The sequence below is a fragment of the Hoplias malabaricus genome, chromosome 6 (assembly GCF_029633855.1).
Source record: "Hoplias malabaricus isolate fHopMal1 chromosome 6, fHopMal1.hap1, whole genome shotgun sequence".
NCBI classification, from domain to species: Eukaryota; Metazoa; Chordata; class Actinopteri; order Characiformes; family Erythrinidae; genus Hoplias; species Hoplias malabaricus.
The window spans coordinates 11,850,434-11,869,185 of NC_089805.1; the positions used below are offsets into that span (position 1 = coordinate 11,850,434).

The 18,752-nt window shown below is 45.9% G+C and overlaps 1 protein-coding gene across 1 annotated transcript in view; it reads right to left on the bottom strand.

Annotated features, from left to right (window-relative positions):
• Nucleotides 1-18,752, bottom strand: part of LOC136699682 (retinoic acid receptor beta-like) — a 65,077-nt gene that overhangs the window by 22,478 nt on the left and 23,847 nt on the right. Inside the window, exon 3 of the mRNA XM_066674593.1 lies at nt 12,048-12,189. Within this exon, the coding sequence (XP_066530690.1) occupies nt 12,048-12,189 (142 nt within the window). The remainder of the gene's footprint in view (nt 1-12,047; nt 12,190-18,752) is intronic.

Here is an 18,752-nt window from a genome sequence, read left to right on the forward strand (position 1 = left end):
AATCACAGTGCTGGACCTGCGTTTATATGAGAGTGCAAAGACGAGGTTAAACGCAACAAAACAGACAGCGCGGAGAAATAAGAGCACTGAGTAAAAACTGAGAAAATGAGAACGGAAAAGAAAGAGAACGGAGCGAAAACAACTAAAAAACAGAGTTCCGCTCCTCGCTCCTCACTGCTGTGCGTTCGGGGTCGGGGTGAACAGTGAGCGGCTCATTCAGATGTTTTATTAAGAACCCAGGAGGGGGAATGGGTCACCTTTAATGCAAATGTAAATAAATCCGGGTTTGTGAAGGAGAAGGTATGAATTATAAATGACGGCAGGTTCATGTGAGAAGGGACTTCAGTCATTGGCTCTGTAAACTTGCTGGGGATTTGGGAATTGCTTTGAATTTCATCACGGTTGCTTTCGGAGAGTCGTAGTCGATGAGTGAAGCTCCGTCTGGTGACTCCGGGATGCACGCCGTTGAGTAATAAAGCGGGATTTGTTTGGACTTGGCACAGACTGCTGTCCCAGGTTCCCTCCCACAGAGAGCGCCTTCAAACACAAGCCCCTCGGAGGCGTAATGAAACTGGATGGTCCCCAGACGGCCCTCCGCAGCACCAGGTGTTCTCCTCTTAATGATCCCGTAAAGCTCGGCCAACTCCATCAGCCTCGTCTCTATTAATCACAGCCGCCTACGGCTGGGGTGGAATAATGGGCCGGAGGAGGAGGAGCTACACTTTCTTGCTCCGTTGACCCTGATGTGGACTCTGAGGACACAGCTATCAGCGAGAGGCAAAACCTGCCAGGCCTCTGTGGAAGATAGTATTAGTCAGTTCTGAGCACATAAAGATTCACCGCTTTGATACTGAACCTGTTTCTATTTTGTACCTTTTCCTTTATACAATGTCTCTTACTGAGTCACTGACTGACGGAGTCACTTCCAACAGTTCCAATAACCTTAACATTTTCCACTTTTACCTTTTAAAAAAGGACATTCTCCCTCTTCTTTTCCACAATGGAACACAGGTCTGAGTCAAAGCCCCACAGCAGTGTTCTCCGCCTGTGTAAACACCCCTGTTCAGAACACCCGCTTTCAGCACCTGTTCCTTTAAATAATAATGAGCCTCGAAATGAGCCTAACCTCGAGCGCACAGCAGTGAGGAGCGAGGAGCAGAACCTCTGGTTTTTAGCTGTTTTCGCTCAGTTCTCTTTCCTCTCCGTTTTTACTCAGTGCTCTTATTTCTCCGTGCTCGTTGTGTCTGTTTTGCTGTGTTTAACCTCGTCTTTGCTTTCTCACATAAACAGGGGTCCAGCGCTGTGATTGGACAGACTCAGAGGCAGCACACAGAAAACTGACTGGGGGGTCTTGTTTCACAGTGTGTGTGTTGGTGGGCTCTAGGTTACATTAATGGCAAAATGCACGAACAAGAGATTTCTTCATCGTCCTAGTCATAGCACATCCATGAACCTCAGGCCTCTACCAAACTGGACACACACGACTGATCAGTCCAGATTAATCAAGCCCCACGTCCTAGTGGGAGATAACAGAGGGGGTTGGTGGTCTTCCTATAGAATTAATACGTATTCCTGAGTCCTGAGGGGGTTTCCATTATCCTCTGTGTCATTGTTATGCGCTTCAGGGCTGGGGTGGATTTGGACTCAGAGACACAAACATGCTCCTTTGACCTATATGCGCAGAGTGTGTGAATAACCTCCACCGAGATAAAAGCACTCTACGTCTATGTAGCACCGTCACCGGCTCCTGTCACAGCGCAGAACAATCACCCGGCGTTAATTCATTAATCAAATGTGGGATCGTTAAGTTGATTGCACCGTATTTGGGCCACATTTGCTCCACGTATTTGATTGGCTCTGGGGTCATAAGACAGTAAACAAAAGCTGGCAGTGAAAGAGGCTGAATGTATTCGCGATCTGGACGTGAAAACGGCCTGACGACACGACCCGAACAAACTCTCTCCATTTTTCCTCATCTGAAATTAGCAGATGCTTTTTACACTGCGCCAAAATGTTCCTGAAATCCCAAGAAGAAATGAGTTCCTTGAGTAGCTGCAGCAGTGATGATGAATTCATCCTTTTAGTTTTAAAAACTAAGCAAAGCACACAGTGGGTTCACACCGTTCTACAGAAAAGACAACAACACGGGGAGCTCAGCACCTTTTCAGGATCTGAAGGTGTTTCAGGATCTATGTCAGTGCTGCGGTTTGAGGCTCTGCTTCAGCGTGTTGCTCCTCTCATTAAAAAGGTTTCATTTTCTTTAACATCCGCATTTTTATAGTCGGCGTGTTGCTCGTTCTTTAAGCTTTAGTGACCTCCAAGAACAAGACGAGCTGTTCTGTCACTGTCTTGGTGATCATTTGTTTGGTCTGTAACCATGACAACGAAGGTCTGATTGGTCGCCTGATGTTAATGCATTCATACAAACACAAAAAAAGAGTACAAGTTCAAACTGAAAAGCTGAAGGAGCGTCGCAGTTTGTCAGTTTCAGACTCGGTGTCAAAGACACCATTAATATATAGCTAACTTTCCAGGAGCAGGTAAAAGCTGTATTTCTTTGAGGGTCACAGTAAAAATAAACCACAGATAACACCATTTATACCCAGTACAGCTCAGAAATGTATAAATATCTTTGTTGGGACCATGTCCAAAAGTTTCATATGTAAAATGAACTTGTGTGTTGTAGACAGTAAACACTGATAAATGTGGATTTGTTTTAGTGGATTCCAAGGAGCCACATCCACCTCCATGTGACCACAGCCCGGCAGCATATTCTCCTCCAACACCGGCCCCCGCAGTGAATCAGTGTTTCAGCAGAGTGTATAATCACTAAACTAGATCCACATCAGTGTATTTAATCCTCATTGTGATTAATTATAGCCGCTGTTCTAATATTTCACGTGAGCAAACTTGAGATTAGTCGTTAACTTTAGTGTGGACACTCAAACAGTGCCGGGAGAACGGGGGAGGGGGGAGATATATGGCTTTGATTGACAGGTCTAGTAGCCAATGAGATACGAGTTAAAGAAACGGTGTGATTTTTCAGCTTTTCACTGGTCATTCTGATATTAATCGCTGTGAACAGACAGAGATTAACACCCACATTTTACTCGTGTAAAAAAAACGTTGTGAAAACTGCTAAAAAATGGCAGTCAAAATGTGAACCAGTGACCGATGTCTATTAATCACATCCCACCTGCGAGTCCATATCGGTCTATCGCGATTGTGCGTTCAAGTTATTCCCTCGCTTAAGGGCAAGGCCTCCCACTCCCTCCAAGTTGTAGTCTCTCCTTGTCAGAGGAGTGCCTTTCTGAGTTTGTGACTTACTCAGGGCACAGGGGGCTGGATGAGGTGCCACTAATAGACCAGTGGTTGTCCCCTTGACAGAGACTCAGAATAGCATCTTGTTGCATTAACTTTCATTATAATTAGGAATGTTTTTAACATCTCAAAGTTATTTTTAAGGTTTTGTTCCAACAACAATAAATCTTAGTTCTGTTTCCAATTGGATGCTCTGTGATTTATTTGATGCTAATTTTATGTTAAAAATTGTTTTAATTTGAATCTTTCCCCATTAATATGTTGTTATTTAATTGCACCCGCTCTGTTTATTCAAATCTCTAATTTCCAAACACGATATCACATTTTAAATTAAATTTACTATGATTATTAAACCCGAATGATTGTTTTTTACTCATTTCTGTAATCAGTAAAGCCTGCTAGTTTTGGGAGAGGTGAATTACAGTATTAAACTCCTAAATCACATGTGTTTCCTGCAGAAAGAAGCAGCTCCTGGCCTGCTCTGACCCTCCTGACCCCAAGGCTGAGACATTTCCTTGCTTGCTTGTGTTGTATTATTATTATTTTTCTGTTTAATTATCGTGCATTATCATCAGGGGGATGTAGATATGAAAATCTGCACTGGCCACTACTCTGTCCACCAAACCCGGTGAATGCTGTGGGCAGAGTTAAAGAAAACCAGGGGTCGGGTTCTTTAACGTCTGCTGTGAAACGCACAGGGACAAAGTTGTAGGAACGAAGGAAGTAGTTCAATGTCTAAACAAAACACAAAGGAGGAGAAACAAAGGTGAACTCCACATAAAGAGAAAACACTTCTATTAGAACAGACTTTAAAAAGAAGCCGACGTAATGAACTCATAACATTTGTGATCCGAGAGAACGGAGTTTAAACACTGCGGCATGTAATAAACACACAAACAAGTAAACACACTGAGAAAAGAGTGCGCCTCTTTCATAAAGGAGGCTTTGTTTGTGTGTGTGTGTGTGTGTGTGTGTGTGTGTGTGTGTGTGTGTGTGTGTGTGTGTGTGCGTGTGTGTAGCGGGTGGTTAGATCAAGGTCAGCTCCATATGAGTCACAGATCAGTGGCAGCTTCGCTCTATTTACGCCGCTTCTCTCTCTCTCACACATACACACACACATAGGTCCTCTAATGATCAAGAACGGTGACAGTAAACTCTAAGACAGGGAATGAGAGAATGAACAGATGGTAGGAATGAGAGACATGCAAAAGGGAAAGAGACAGAAAGATTATAAAGAAGAAAAGGAATCAGAGAAGATTAGAAGAGAAACAGAGAAAGAGAGAGAGAGAGAGAGAGAGAGAGAGAGAGAGAGAGAGAGAGAGAGAGAGAGAGAGAGAGAGAGAGAGGTGGACCTCAGTTTGGAGTCGGTCAGTGTAGTGAGGTCCACTATAACACTGCTCTGACTCTGGGTTTTCCAATGATTCAGATAATGTCTGAGCTGTGAACTGATCCGGTTTATTCTGATTAGGACTGATCTGGTTTATTCCGATTAGGACTGCTCTGGTTTATTCTGATTAGGACTGGTCCAGTTTTTTTCTGATTAGGACTGGTCCAGTTTTTTTCTGATTAGGACTGGTCCAGTTTTTTTCTGATTAGGACTGCTCTGGTTTATTCTGATTAGGACTGCTCTGGTTTATTCTGATTAGGACTGATCCAGTTTTTTTCTGATTAGGACTGCTCTGGTTTACTCTGAGTAGGACTGATCTGGTTTATTCTGATTAGGACTGATCTGGTTTACTCTGATTAGGACTGATCTAGTTTATTCTGATTAGCACTGATCCGGTTTATTCTGATTAGGACTGATCTGGTTTATTTCCGATTAGGACTGATCTGGTTTATTCCGATTAGGACTACTCTGGTTTATTCTGATTAGGACTGATCTGGTTTATTCCGATTAGGACTGATCTGGTTTATTCCGATTAGGACTGCTCTGGTTTATTCTGATTAGGACTGATACAGTTTTTTTCTGATTAGGACTGCTCTGGTTTATTCTGATTAGGACTGATCTGGTTTACTCTGATTAGGACTGATCTAGTTTATTCTGATTAGCACTGATCCAGTTTATTCTGATTAGGACTTATCTGGTTTATTCTGATTAGGACTGATCCAGTTTATTCTGATTAGGACTGATCTGGTTTATTCTGATTAGCACTGATCCAGTTTATTCTGATTAGCACTGATTCAGTTTATTCTGATTAGGACTGATCTGGTTTATTCCGATTAGCACTGATCCAGTTTATTCTGATTAGGACTGATCTGGTTTATTCTGATTAGCACTTCTCAGGTTTATTCTGATTAGGACTGATCTGGTTTATTTTGATTAGGACTGATCTGGTTTATTCTGATTAGGACGGATCTGGTGTGTTCTGGTCCTGAGCTCGTGAACTTTCACTTTCTCACTCATTCACTCACCCTTCCCACTCTCTTACTTTCCCATTCACTCACTCACACTCTCACTCATTCATACTCTCACTCACTCATTCACTCACACTCTCTCTCCCATTCACTCCCTCACACTCTCACTCATTCATACTCTCACTCACTCATTCACTCATTCTCTCACCAACTCTCTCCCATTCACTCACTCACGCATTCACTCACTCACTCTCATTCTTTCACTCATTCACTCACACACTCTCATGCTGGAGAAGACTGATGGATTTGTTCGGTTCTTGGGGATAATACTGTGTCCAGTCAGTGTGAGAACGCAGTGCATTAACACTTGGTTTTTTGTAAAGTTATTTGTTCCTGAATAAAGTGACGATTGTCATTTTTAATATGACACACCATCACCGAAAATCACAAGAGAGCAGGAGAATGTTTGGGTTGTGAATTCAAATTAAACTTTACACTAAAACGCTTTAGAACTTATTTGTAGTCCTCATACATTGTGGGGACCAGCTGGAGGTCCCATTAAGGAAGATAAATCCTCACAATGTAAGTGTGTAAACAGGTTTTGGTGCCTACAATGTAATCTATTCCTGGTACATACACACACACAGACACAGACACACACACACACACAGACATACGCCCCGCTGTAAAAGTGTCAATTTCAAGTGGCTGTTGAGTGTGTTAGATCTCTATCAGGTCGTAATCTCTGGCTCAGACACAGGAGGAGGCTCTAAATCCACTGCACAGCGAGCAGTGGACCCTGAGACACCCCGCCCTCACCAGACTACACGGCCAAAAGTATGTGGACATTTCATCATCACACACTACCTTTTTTGGATGTTTATAATACTCCTTACATCTACAAGGTGGACCAACGAGGGAGGAGTGTCTCACAGAGTGGACAGTGAGTGGACACAGGATTTAAAAACTCCAGCAGCACTGCTGTGTCTGATCCACTCTACACCAGCACAACACACACTAACACACCACCACCACGTCAGTGTCACTGCAGCGCTGAGAATGATCCACCACCAAACCTGGGGGTCCTGAGTCCTGAAGAATAGGGGGAAGGAGGGGTAACAAAGTATGCAGAGCAACAGATGGACTACAGTCTGTAGTAGTAGAATTACAAAGTGCTCCTGTGTGGTCAGTGGAGCTGAGAGAGTGGACAATAAATTAATTTTAATGTCTATTTAATACCCCCTCATGGAATCAATCCAGTGCTCTGTACCTGCTGGAAGCCTGATCTTCCTCTCGGATTAAACGTGATGTCTCTCTCTCTCTGCCTTCCCTCTCTCTCTCTCTCTCTCTCTCTCTCTCTCTCTCTCTCTCTCTCTCTCGTGGCCTAATCGGCTCTTTATTGAGCATTACTTAACACACAAAAATAAAGGGCATGATGAGTGGACAAGAGAGTGGTCTCAGGAGGCTCTCATCTCCATCTCCAAATATTGAGAGAGAGAGAGAGAGAGAGAGAGAGAGAGAGAGAGGAGAGAGAGAGAAAGAGAGAGAGAGAGAGAGAGAGGAGGCAGAGCGAGAGAGAGAGAGAGAGAGAGAGAGGGAGAGAGGAGGCAGAGCGAGAGAGAGAGAGAGGAGGCAGAGTGAGAGAGAGAAAGGAGGCAGAGCGAGAGAGAGAGAGGAGGCAGAGTGAGTGAGAGAGAAAGGAGGCAGAGAGAGAGAGAGAGACAAAGAGAGAGAGGAGGCAGAGAGAGAGAGAAGGCAAAGAGAGAGAGAGGGGGAAGGCAGAGAGAGAGAGAGAGAGAGGGGGAAGGCAGAGAGAGAGAGAGAGAGAGGGGGAAGGCAGAGAGAGAGAGAGAGAGATTGCAGAAGAAAGAGGAACAAACTCCTCACAGACAGTGACCAGGGAGAGGACCCCACCCAGGACCAACACGGCTCTCACTGCTTTTTAAATGTTTTATAATCTGCATTAATTGTTGAAGTACAGCTGCTGTCATCCTAATGTGGGCACAGGGTGTGTGTGGGGGTATATATGTCTGTGTGTGTGTGTGTGTGTGTGTGTGTGTGTGTGTGTGTGTGTGTGTGTTTTATTGGTGTCGATCATGTTCCTGTCACTCTGCCATCTGTGTTAAACCTCGGCATCTCACCAACACGACAGATGCCTCGATAAATAAACACCATATTTCACTCACACACACACACACACACACACACACACACACACACAGGCAGCAGAGTGTGTGAAGAGATGTACATCAGTCTCACATGTACAACACACCACTGAAAGAACCACAGGAAACAAACCTGCTCCCTCTCTCCCTCTCTCCCTAGTTTCTGTTTGTCTTTCTCTCTTTTCTCTTCCCCATTCTTCCTGCTCTCTCTCTGTCTTCATCATCCCATTTTTTTTGCCATAGTACTTGTATGCTGTAATACGATCAGAGGTGAGGTGAACTCAGCGAGAGAGAGAGAGAAGAGAGAGAGAGAGAGAGAGACAGACAGACAGAGAGAGAGAGATGGGGAATCTGCAGATGTCTTTATTTGCTAATGATGCTCTGCAGTGGAGCCTGAGGGAGGGGAGACAGAGCGAGTGACATCTTCCTCAGGGCTGTTTAGTTTAATATCATCTCTGACTTCACTGCCTCCTCCTCCACCGCCTCACAATCAGGCTCAGAACCAGAACCAAGCTCAGAACCAGAACCAGGCTCAGAAACAGAACCAGACTCAGAACAACACCAGGCTCAGAAACAGAACCAGACTCAGAACAAGAACCAGGCTCAGAACCAGAACCAGAACCAGACTCAGAACCAGAACCAAGTTCAGAACCAGAAACAGGCTCAGAACAAGAACCGAGCTCAGAACAAGAACCAGGCTCAGAACCAGAACCAGGCTCAGAACAAGAACCGAGCTCAGAACAAGAACTGAGCTCAGAACCAGAAACAGGCTCAGAACCAGAACCGATCTCAGAACAAGAACCAGGCTCAAAATAAGAACCGAGCTCAGAATAAGAACCGAGTTCAGAACCAGAACTGAGCTCAGAACCAGAACCAGGCTCAGAACAAGAACTGAGCTCAGAACCAGAACCAATTAAAATTATAGGAAGGGAGTTTAAACTGTAAACCTGTAAACTGTGTTGCAGAATAACTTGATTATTGAGTACACTGTCAAAAAAAACTGTGGTTGTCCCCTGAAGGGAACATTATTGTACCATATCCTTTTGTAATTATACATTTCAAAAATGTTGGTTTCATTCGCCCCATTTCTTCTCCAGGACTTTTATTGTGTTCTTTTATTCCCCACAGTTGTATAATGAAAGATTACAGAGATCCCCTCTCCTTCTGGAGAAGAGAATGTAATGAACCTTTAGGGAACACAACTGGACTCGAGCACCACTGCTGTACCTTTAAAGACACACTGCACTGTTTCTACCTTCAGTACCAGTAATGTATCGGCACAATACCTTTTATTTTTAAGAGTGTAAAAGGCTAAAAGAGCCAATCAGCAAAGCCCTACCTCATTGAAGCCCCTCCCACACTACTGCGTACAGTCTGTTAATGTCTGTCACTGAACTCAGGCACAGGATTCTCACAGAGCACAGGGACGCCCCCTACAGGACCCACCCACACCACCTCCAGAATGTTAGTGTGAGTGTGTGATGCTCTTTCCAGTGTGTGCTCTTGCCTTGTGCCCAGTGACTTATGTGGGCTCTGGAGACATCATGACCCGGGACAAGACGAAGCAGTTACAGAAAATGAATGAATGAATGGATGAATGATTAAATCAAGTACCTTTTTCTTTCCTTCAAGCTCACAAGCTCTAACATTATGTATTGGGGAGTTATAAAGAAAGCAGTTTCATGGTGCTTTGAGGAGGCTTTGAAGGACATAAAGGTCTAGGAATCGAGAAAACCGTGGCCAAAAAAGCCCCAAACATCATGCGTAATACAGGAATGCGCTGCCATTTCATGCTTCAAAACTGTTTAAACTCAACAGTGACACGATATTTGGCCACAACAACCAAAAACTGTCCCCTGGAACTGTCCTGCTTTGGCGGGAATTGCCTTCCTTTAGCCAGAATGCCTGACATTACCATCACACTCAGCCCTGATGAGCCCCATTACCACTTTTCCATTCCAGTGGCTTGCTTTTCTCCAAAAGACCCAGCGTCCTGTCTCCAGCAGAGCTTCACTCTGATATACATCACAGGAGCAGGTGCGGCACGTCCTGTAAAACCTTAGCGATAAGCCAGCGGCCCATCTACGGGCGGAGGAGAGGAGAGAGAGGGATGAACATTAAGGATCGCTCTCTCGTCCCGAAAGGAAGGCATGGCCCGTTCTACCGGGATAAATGGAGCGTGAAGTGGGCTGTGGTGATAACCGCTGATGCAATCGAAGAGCTCCAATAACGTGTGAAATGCGACCCGCTCGGATCCGCAGGAGAAAAGAACCCCAAAAGCGGCAGGACACACTCGGGGCAATGACGCGTCCTCTGGCTCCAGCAGCAGCTACGACGGGAACCAGACGCGAATCACCAGCGTCCTGATGTGCCACGACGGCGTCGGCCATGTTTTTCCAATTTCGTTTAACTTGGAAAACACTACATTACATTAAAGGGGGAGAGGGTAGTGGGGCAGAATCATGGAGAAGCCATGAATGTGTAAAATATTATATGAAAACACTCAGAATGTTCCTGGGGTCCCGAAATGTGTCCACACTCACGGTAATGTTTACAGACGCCTGATCATCCAACATTCCCAGGTTGTTCCCTCTGTGCTGCAGGTACAGCCTCTTTTTACTAGAAAAGCTTTACACCAAGTGTCAGAACATTGCTATTAGAGTGGATGGCACCTGGATCCCAAAGATAATGCAGCATCACTCCAGAGAAGCAACATGTGCTCAATGCAAGGGTTAGGCTGCTCCATCTCTACACCAATCCAGCGACTACTGACCTGTCCCTCGCAGTGATTTCAGGCGAAAATCACAACACAGTGCTCCGTCAGCGTCTGGTCTGTGGTGCAAACGGTTGATATCAGGTTCTCTACTCCGAGTCAACGCCTCCTGAACCCTCTTCACTGACAGGAATGGCTTTACCATTTCTCTTTACCTGTAGGACAGGGGACGGAGCTCTGGCAGCACTTTAAAGAAAAAGGCCACCGAGTCGTCCGTCGTTTCCCCCAACATTTCCCCAAGAGTAGACGCTCTGAACCCTGAGCTGAGAGCGTTTATGTGGAGGCACCTCTGTGTTATTACCTGCTTATTCAAGGCTATGACTAGGGAGAGGATAGAGGCTAACACAGCACTCACAGCTGACCTTTAATCGTGTCTCTACAGCCGGCCGTGACGGGATCTGAACCCCTGACCTTCTGCTGCGGTGGATATGAGGCTCAGCACCACTCCACGGACTGAAGGGATAATAAACCTGATGATTTGACAGAGAGGCATTTCCAGTTTATTCAGACGTTCGCTGACTCTTGGACTCTCAGAGCTCAGAGTTTTTGTGTATATGAGAGCGGCATCATGAGAGGAAATATCAGAGCCCCTGGTTTAAAACCTCACACCTCACCAGAGGGAAAAGGAGAAGGGTTTAATAAAAAGGGAAAAAAGAATTTCACATTCATTCATTCTTTCTTCTTCTGTAAGACAACTTCATTAATGGAGAGCACTGAAAAGGCAGCGAGTGTTGGCTAAAATACCTAAAATTAAGAGAAAAGGAGTAATAATAATAAATAAGAAAGATCACAGGAATGTTTAAACCAACAAGCATCTAGTTAATACAATTTTTGATAAATTTAAACAAGCGAAAGCAATAAGAAAGACCACAATTAAGAAGAATAAAGTAAATGTGATCACAGCAAACACATTTCCAGTTATTTTGAGCAGTAAAAAATAGTTGGGAAAGTGAAAAGCATCAGATACACGAACAAAAAAAAGCAATAAACGCATGCTCTCTGAGAGAGGATTAATTAAACACCCAGGGGAATAACGTTAACCTCAAAAAATTCTAGTGTTGGAGAAGGCTTTATAAAATCAGACCGCAGCTCCAGAGTTTACGTGCAATGGTTAGGGTCACGTTAGGTCCGGAGCCCCAGGCAGGAACACACCCAGGAAAAGAGAGTCTACCTGTTTTAGTTTGTGTTTAGACTGTGGGAGAAAACCCGCACTGACACAAGGAGAACACACCACACTCCTCACAGACAGTGACCTGAGGGGAGGATCCCAACCAGGACCCTGAGCCTCTGCAGTGAGTCAGAGACACGAGGCCGATCCACAGTTTCTTTTCAAACTACTCCTAACAGAGTGACACTGACCAGAGGAGAACACACTGATCTGTCACATCAGGGGAGGGTGTGTGTGTGTGTGTGTGTGTGTGTCCAGCACTCACACTCTTTGGACATCCCGACGGTGAAGCACTTCTGTAGCCGACAGTACTGACAACGGTTCCTCGTCACTTTGTTGATGATGCAGTTCTTGTCTCTGTGACACGTGTACACCATGTTCTTCTGGATGCTCCTACGAAAGAAACCCTGGGAAACAAACAGAGAGAGAGAGAGTGTAAGATGCTATCAGATGTGCGCATATGGTATCCGGTGTCGTCTCAAAACCCCATCTCTAACGGGAACAGCGGGTCTGGACCAGAACCAATGTGCTGTAACACAGCTGTGCATGAGGCATGGTTATAATTGGCCTGTTGTCTATTACTTTCAATGAAGAACTATACGCCATTAAAGTTCATTCATTTCAAAAGCAACTCATTAAACAATATCATTTACATTAAAGCTGAGCCGATATATTCTCCCACATTTTCTGAGAGAACCCAGTTCTGGGTCAAACCCACACAAGCCCCACAGCAGCGTCCTCCCCCCGTCTAAACAGCCCTGTTCCTTTAAATGATAATGAGCTGCTCGCTGTTCGCCCCCACCACGAGTGCACGGCAGTGAGGAGCGAGGAGCAGATGCTCTGTTTTTTAGCCATTTTCTCTCGGCTCTCTTTCTCCTCCGTTCTCATTTTCTCCTTTTATCTCCGCACTTTTGTTTGTTTCGTCTTTGTGCTCTCAGATAAACATGGGTCTATGAATGTGATTGGACAGACTCAGACGAGGGGGTGAGGCAATTGTAAAGACTTAAGCAGCACATAGAAAACTGACTGGATGGCCTTGTTTTACAGTGTGTGGGTTGGTGGGCTACAGATAAACACATTAATGTGAACATGCACCGAACAAAGGGATTCTTTAATAAATTGCCCCCTTTAAAGCCAAAAAAAAAAATAAAAAACAACACAGAAAAACATGCTTTAAAATCCAAATATCACCTAGAAACAATTCCTCTGAGACCAGTCAGCGATGGTGAAGTGTTTCGTCTTCTAAATGTGTCAAGGATATCCGAGCAATTAGGCAACCGTCTGAAACCACCCCCTCCTCTTTTTATGGGGATCTCCAGCAGCCGACAAACGGCCTTGAGCTGATGGACTTGATGGAGATCTGTTCTCTGGGGAAGACTCCAGATTTACCTTGGCCATCTGTGTGTGTGTGTGGGTGGGGGGGTGGTAGAGGGGATGGGGGCCTCAAAAATGAGGTGTTATCTGAAGGACTTGTTGTAAATGTGAACAGAGAACAGCAGATAATTACATGTTTGAATTTAGTGCTCTGGTCTAGTCAGATGTAGTGGGGCACTCCCCCCTCCCCACAATTTGCACCTTCCTTTCTTAGTATAATGTAGTTTTAAAATATTATGTCCCTCTACTTCAGAACAAGCAGAAAACGTCACTAGCAGTAGCTGATGTCTCAGTAGTTAGCTGTAAATTTCAAGTTCCACCTTAAATGCTGAAAATGTTAGTTTGGCACCTGATGCTACTGCAACATTTAAGGTGGAAATGAAAGTTTCAAATGAAAGGCTGCAGAATGAGAATCTGAGCTGAGCTCCATATCACAGAAGAGTGAGGAGAGGGGGGTAATCTCTGATTGTGGAACTCTTCTGAAGGAGAATGAGGCCCTAAATGTAACTAATTTCCAGAAGCTCCTCTGATATCACTGCAGACTGGTGCAGAGCTGCTACAGAGCGGCGCTAGTTGCCTGGTAAATGAAGCGCTGCTCTGTTTTATTTGTGTTCTGATGAAGTGTCAGGGTCTTGAAGGGTCGTCCTGTTTCGTAGGGGGAAGGTTTAAACTCTACACCCGGTAACTCAGCTCCAAGGGGCGAGAGGACACTCAGAAACAAGGGGTAGGCCCAGAGGCAGGAAGAATCAACAAGATCATTTGGAGACAAAGGAGACTTTAGCATACATCTCTTGCTCTCCTTTATCTCTGTCTCACATCTCCATTTTGCCTCATTCTGATTCTCCTGAGGAATTTTTGGAGAGCTGCCATTATGTCTCCTGAGTCACTGCAGAGCAACCTATGAGCATTAGTATGTTCCTCTGTGGGGATAAAAATAAGACATAAGATTGGGCCTAGGACGACCGCACCATTCAGGAGCGCTAAGCAGAGTGCTCTTGAGTTGTTTTCACATTCTCATTGAGACAAAGAGACTCTAAAAACAAGGCCCAGTTATTTCTGGAGAGGAACGCTGTGTTTTCTCTTCGTGCAAAAATGTGTTTCCTTGGAAAAAAGAAAACAAAGCACTGAAAAAAATCCTTGAAGGTTTTTTAGTGAATATTAATATGTTGTTGCAGGGCACTGTTCTGCAATGATGATCAGTCATGTTCGGTTGCGTGCACACACACACACAAACACACACTTCACAGGATGGACGAATTTCCATTTGCCTCTCTCTCTCTCTCTCTCTCTCTCTGTGACGGATGGGACCTTGCGCTTTCATTAGAGGCCGAGAGGAATGCATGATGGGTAACGTATTAGAGTGCAGGGCAAGAATGGCTGGCCCCCCTATGAAACCACCCCTCCCAATCTCCTGCCTTTCGTATCACTCATTTCCACGCCGCCAGCCAATGGCCATCCTTAGCTGAGGTCATGTGATGGCGCTGAGGTCACCTCCCTCTGAGAGAGATCCTTCATCCTGTTAATAGACGTCTTTATTCACGGTGATCTCAGCTCCGTTTCCTCTGCGTCACTCCCTCGCTCTGATGGATGGAGATGGGCTGAGGGTCGGGAAGGCTCCCGCTTATGGTGTTCAGCTTGGTTTCCTGGACCCAAGGCTGGAACAGCCATAAGCATCAGCATCCCTCTGTGACCGCGGAGGTCAAGCAGTTAGGGGCCATCTCTGAGAGTCGTTGGATCGGCCTTGAATCGTTGCTTAAGTGCGTTTGTGTGTGTGTGTGTGTGTGGGCCACTTCATTTGTTCAGAAACGAGTGGCATTAATAGGGAACTCACCCCTGATTTTGCTGCAGTAACAGCTTGTGCTGTGAGGGTTTAACAGCAGCCTTTTCCGGTGTATGGTACCTACTCTGCTCTGCTCACATGGCACTGGTTCGTTTTCCACTATACATCCATCCCAGAATTGTATCCGGTGCCATCTCTTAAACCTATCTCTAACTGGAACAACGGCGGCCGTAACATTAAGCAGTGTTTACTCATGGTGTATTGGGGTGTTGTTGTTGTTGTTGTTTGGGACTGAACACAGCTCAGTCATCAGTTCAGACAGATCAGTAGAGTTTGTCCCTTCCTTGTTGCAGCGTCGGCCACCGATCCAAGGAGCGTTTGAACCTCTTCAAAAGACCACAGCGTAATTTTACGAGCTGCCGTCGTGAGTCGGATAAAAACAAACGTGATCTCTGCTGCAGCTGGAGAGTTTACAGATGGAGAGTTGGTGCTGGACGTCTGCATTGCGTGGCATACAGTGACGACTCTCTCTGGACAATCAACGCTCTGCAAGGTTTACACGCCACGGTTTAGTCCCTACTCGGCTCGCTCTGAACCACGTGAAAACAGCCACTAAACAAGAACATTTAGTTCCAGAACCAGGACCAGGACCAGATTTACTTGGTGGAGGAGGAAAAGAGACAAGTCGTGTAGGGACTATACAGTTGAAAAGCGACAACTAACTGATACGAATCTCAAACACCACTCCAGCTCCTCCCAAAGGTACTGAATGGATATTCATCACTACATAGAGTGGGCCACCTATTGCTGGGGGGGCTTTACACCCTTGTTGCAGATACTTGACACTGATCTTGGTGATCTGAGGCTAATGTGTAACTGTTTACTCCACACCACATTTTCCTCAAACTGCTCCCAGTGCAGCATCACTTTAACTCCATATGCTTGGAGGAGAACACTAACCTCTTATCATTTCATACATGCCTGCATTGGCTGGCGTCATGCTGAGTGACAGGGGACAGAGAGGGCCATCCAGAGAGGCCAGTCTGTGTTTACTTTCATGCAGTGCGGCTGACTGAATACAACTCTTTATATAAGTATTGTGTGAAATGTCTATGGAGAATACGAATGGGATTTTTAATTCCAGCACCAGAGCTGCTGCAAAACTGGATGGTCACTGTTTAACTCTGTTCCTGACCATAACCCAGGCCTTTTTCCAGACACAGAGAACGTCTAGAACGTCTCCAACACATCTCTGGCCTTTTAGAGAGCGTCCAGCACTCACTGTTTCTCTTCGTCTTCACTGCGCCACTTCTCTTTCCCTGGAAGGGCCTTCTCCCTTTGTTTACGCCCTCATCTCTCGCTCCATCTGAAGGGGTTACCTGTGATTAAAGCGACACAGAGGCGCTGATGATTCGATAATTCTCTGAGCGCTCGTCCGTGCATGATTTCCTTCAGGTGGCGTGTAAACGGAGCAGAGTGATGGAGGAGATAAGACTCGTCTTTGATGGGAGTCCAGCTCGCTGTAGTTATACGGACATAAACACAGATCGTCTTCCAAGAGGGTCTTCTTCCAAAGCCCCAGCCAGGACTCATCAACCTCTTCCTCTCTCTCTCTCTCTCTCTCTCTCTCCCCCTCCCTCACTCTCTCTCTCCGCTCCCATGTAAACTGTGTCTTAACTAGGATCATTATCTTCCATCTTGTTATCTTAATGGCGCTGGGATAGTGTGACACAGCAGGCCAAAGCATCACCAGGCTTCTCATTTACAGATTAAAAAACGAAAGTGCTGCCCATCAATTATTTACCCCTCCCTCTCCTCCCTCCCCTCATCCCTCGCTCTTCTCGTTCCTCTCTCTCTCTCTCTCTCTCACACACACACACACACACACACACAGGCCCTCCCCCACTTCTCTTTTGTGTCGCCTGAGCTCTCAGTACGAGGCCAGGGGCCGGATTGCTTTTCGCTCTTAATCGCACAGACATCTTATCGCCGCCACTGAAAGCGGAGAGGACACCGGAGACCGAGGAGAACGAGAGAGACAGACAGAGAGAGAGAGAGAGAGAGAGAGAGAGAGAGAGAGAGATACAAGCCTGATATTACTTACACCTGTACTTCTGGAGGGAGGTGAGGGGACATTCTAGTGCTGTACCATTAATCTTTTTTATTTATCAATGATGCATTTTCACAAAAAAGAGGTGAGATGATTAAATGCCAAGCGTCTGAAAGAGAGATACAGCATATGGCACAATCGCACCGGGTGTGAGTGTGTTCTCTGGAGAGCTCTCCCAACTCTCTGAGAGGAGTTGGAGTCCCGTCATTCACTCACACCTACGGATACTTTTCAGTCTCCATTCCACATACTCCCTGTGTCCGTGAGGAAACCCACACAGACAGAGGGAGAACACACCACACTCCTCACAGACAGTCACCCGGAGGAAACCCACGCAGACACAGGGAGAACACACCACACTCCTCACAGACAGTCACCCGGAGGAAACCCACGCAGACACAGGGAGAACACACCACACTCCTCACATACAGTCACCCGGAGGAAACCCAAGCAGACACAGGGAGAACACACCACACTCCTCACAGACAGTCACCCGGAGGAAACCCACGCAGACACAGGGAGAACACACCACACTCCTCACAGACAGTCACCTGGAGGAAACCCACGCAGACACAGGGAGAACACACCACACTCCTCACAGACAGTCACCGGGAGGAAACCCACGCAGACACAGGGAGAACACACCACACTCCTCACAGACAGTCACCCGGAGGAAACCCACGCAGACACAGGGAGAACAAACCACACTCCTCACAGACAGTCACCCAGAAGAAACCAACGCAGACACAGGGAGAACACACCACACTCCTCACAGACAGTCACCCAGAAGAAACCCACGCAGACACAGGGACAGTGACAGAGACACTACCTGCTGCGCCACTGTGTCGCCCACAATTGCACTACTTTAAAGGTTAATTCAATTAGTTATTAAAAACCATTAAGCCTATTCTATCTATATTATTAACAGTCTTTTATTCTTCTGTAAACAAACACACAGTAAACACAGTGGACATCACAGAGGTCTGTGAAAATCACTGAGGAAACGTTCATATACTGTACAATAAGTCAGTAATGTAATTATTGTGACGGGCCATCAAATCCTCACAGCAATCTCCCAGTCCGTTGCTGCCACCAGCCCCTGATTAATGCAGTTTAATATCCTTGCCATGCCACTGAGGGTCCGACTGTGAGTGTACAGTGTTGTTTTTAAAGACAGACAGTGGTATGACGAGGGGGGAGAGTGATGGCTGCATCAGGTTACAGCTCTCTGAGAAGAATGGACAGAGGGGAAAATGTTGCCGTCCTCCTTTGTGCTGTTCTCTGTAAAACACGGCGGAGGTGAGGGGTGCCGAGGGGTAAATAACGGCCTCGATGAGAGGGAGTCCCGGACTCACAAAGCTGGGCTTTGTCCATCTCCACAAACGTGAAACTCCAGAAGATAAGGGAGAGTCGGTGGAGAAGGAGCAGGACGAGCACAGTCCCCCTTTCAAATCTCTACAAGACAGACAAGAGCCATCTGACCACCTCCTCTTTAGCCCACCCTTCCTCTGCCCTCTGAACCCATCGCATCTCTCCAGACGCTTTGCTGAGGACCACCTGCTCGTCCTGGTTTTACCCTTGTATTCGAGGGAAGACATTACGCCACAAACTTATGATGAATGCATGATTAAAAGGTTGTTTGGATCATAAAGGGGTTCTTTAGATTGATGGAGAGTGTGTTATAGATGGTGCTATAAAGCACCTTT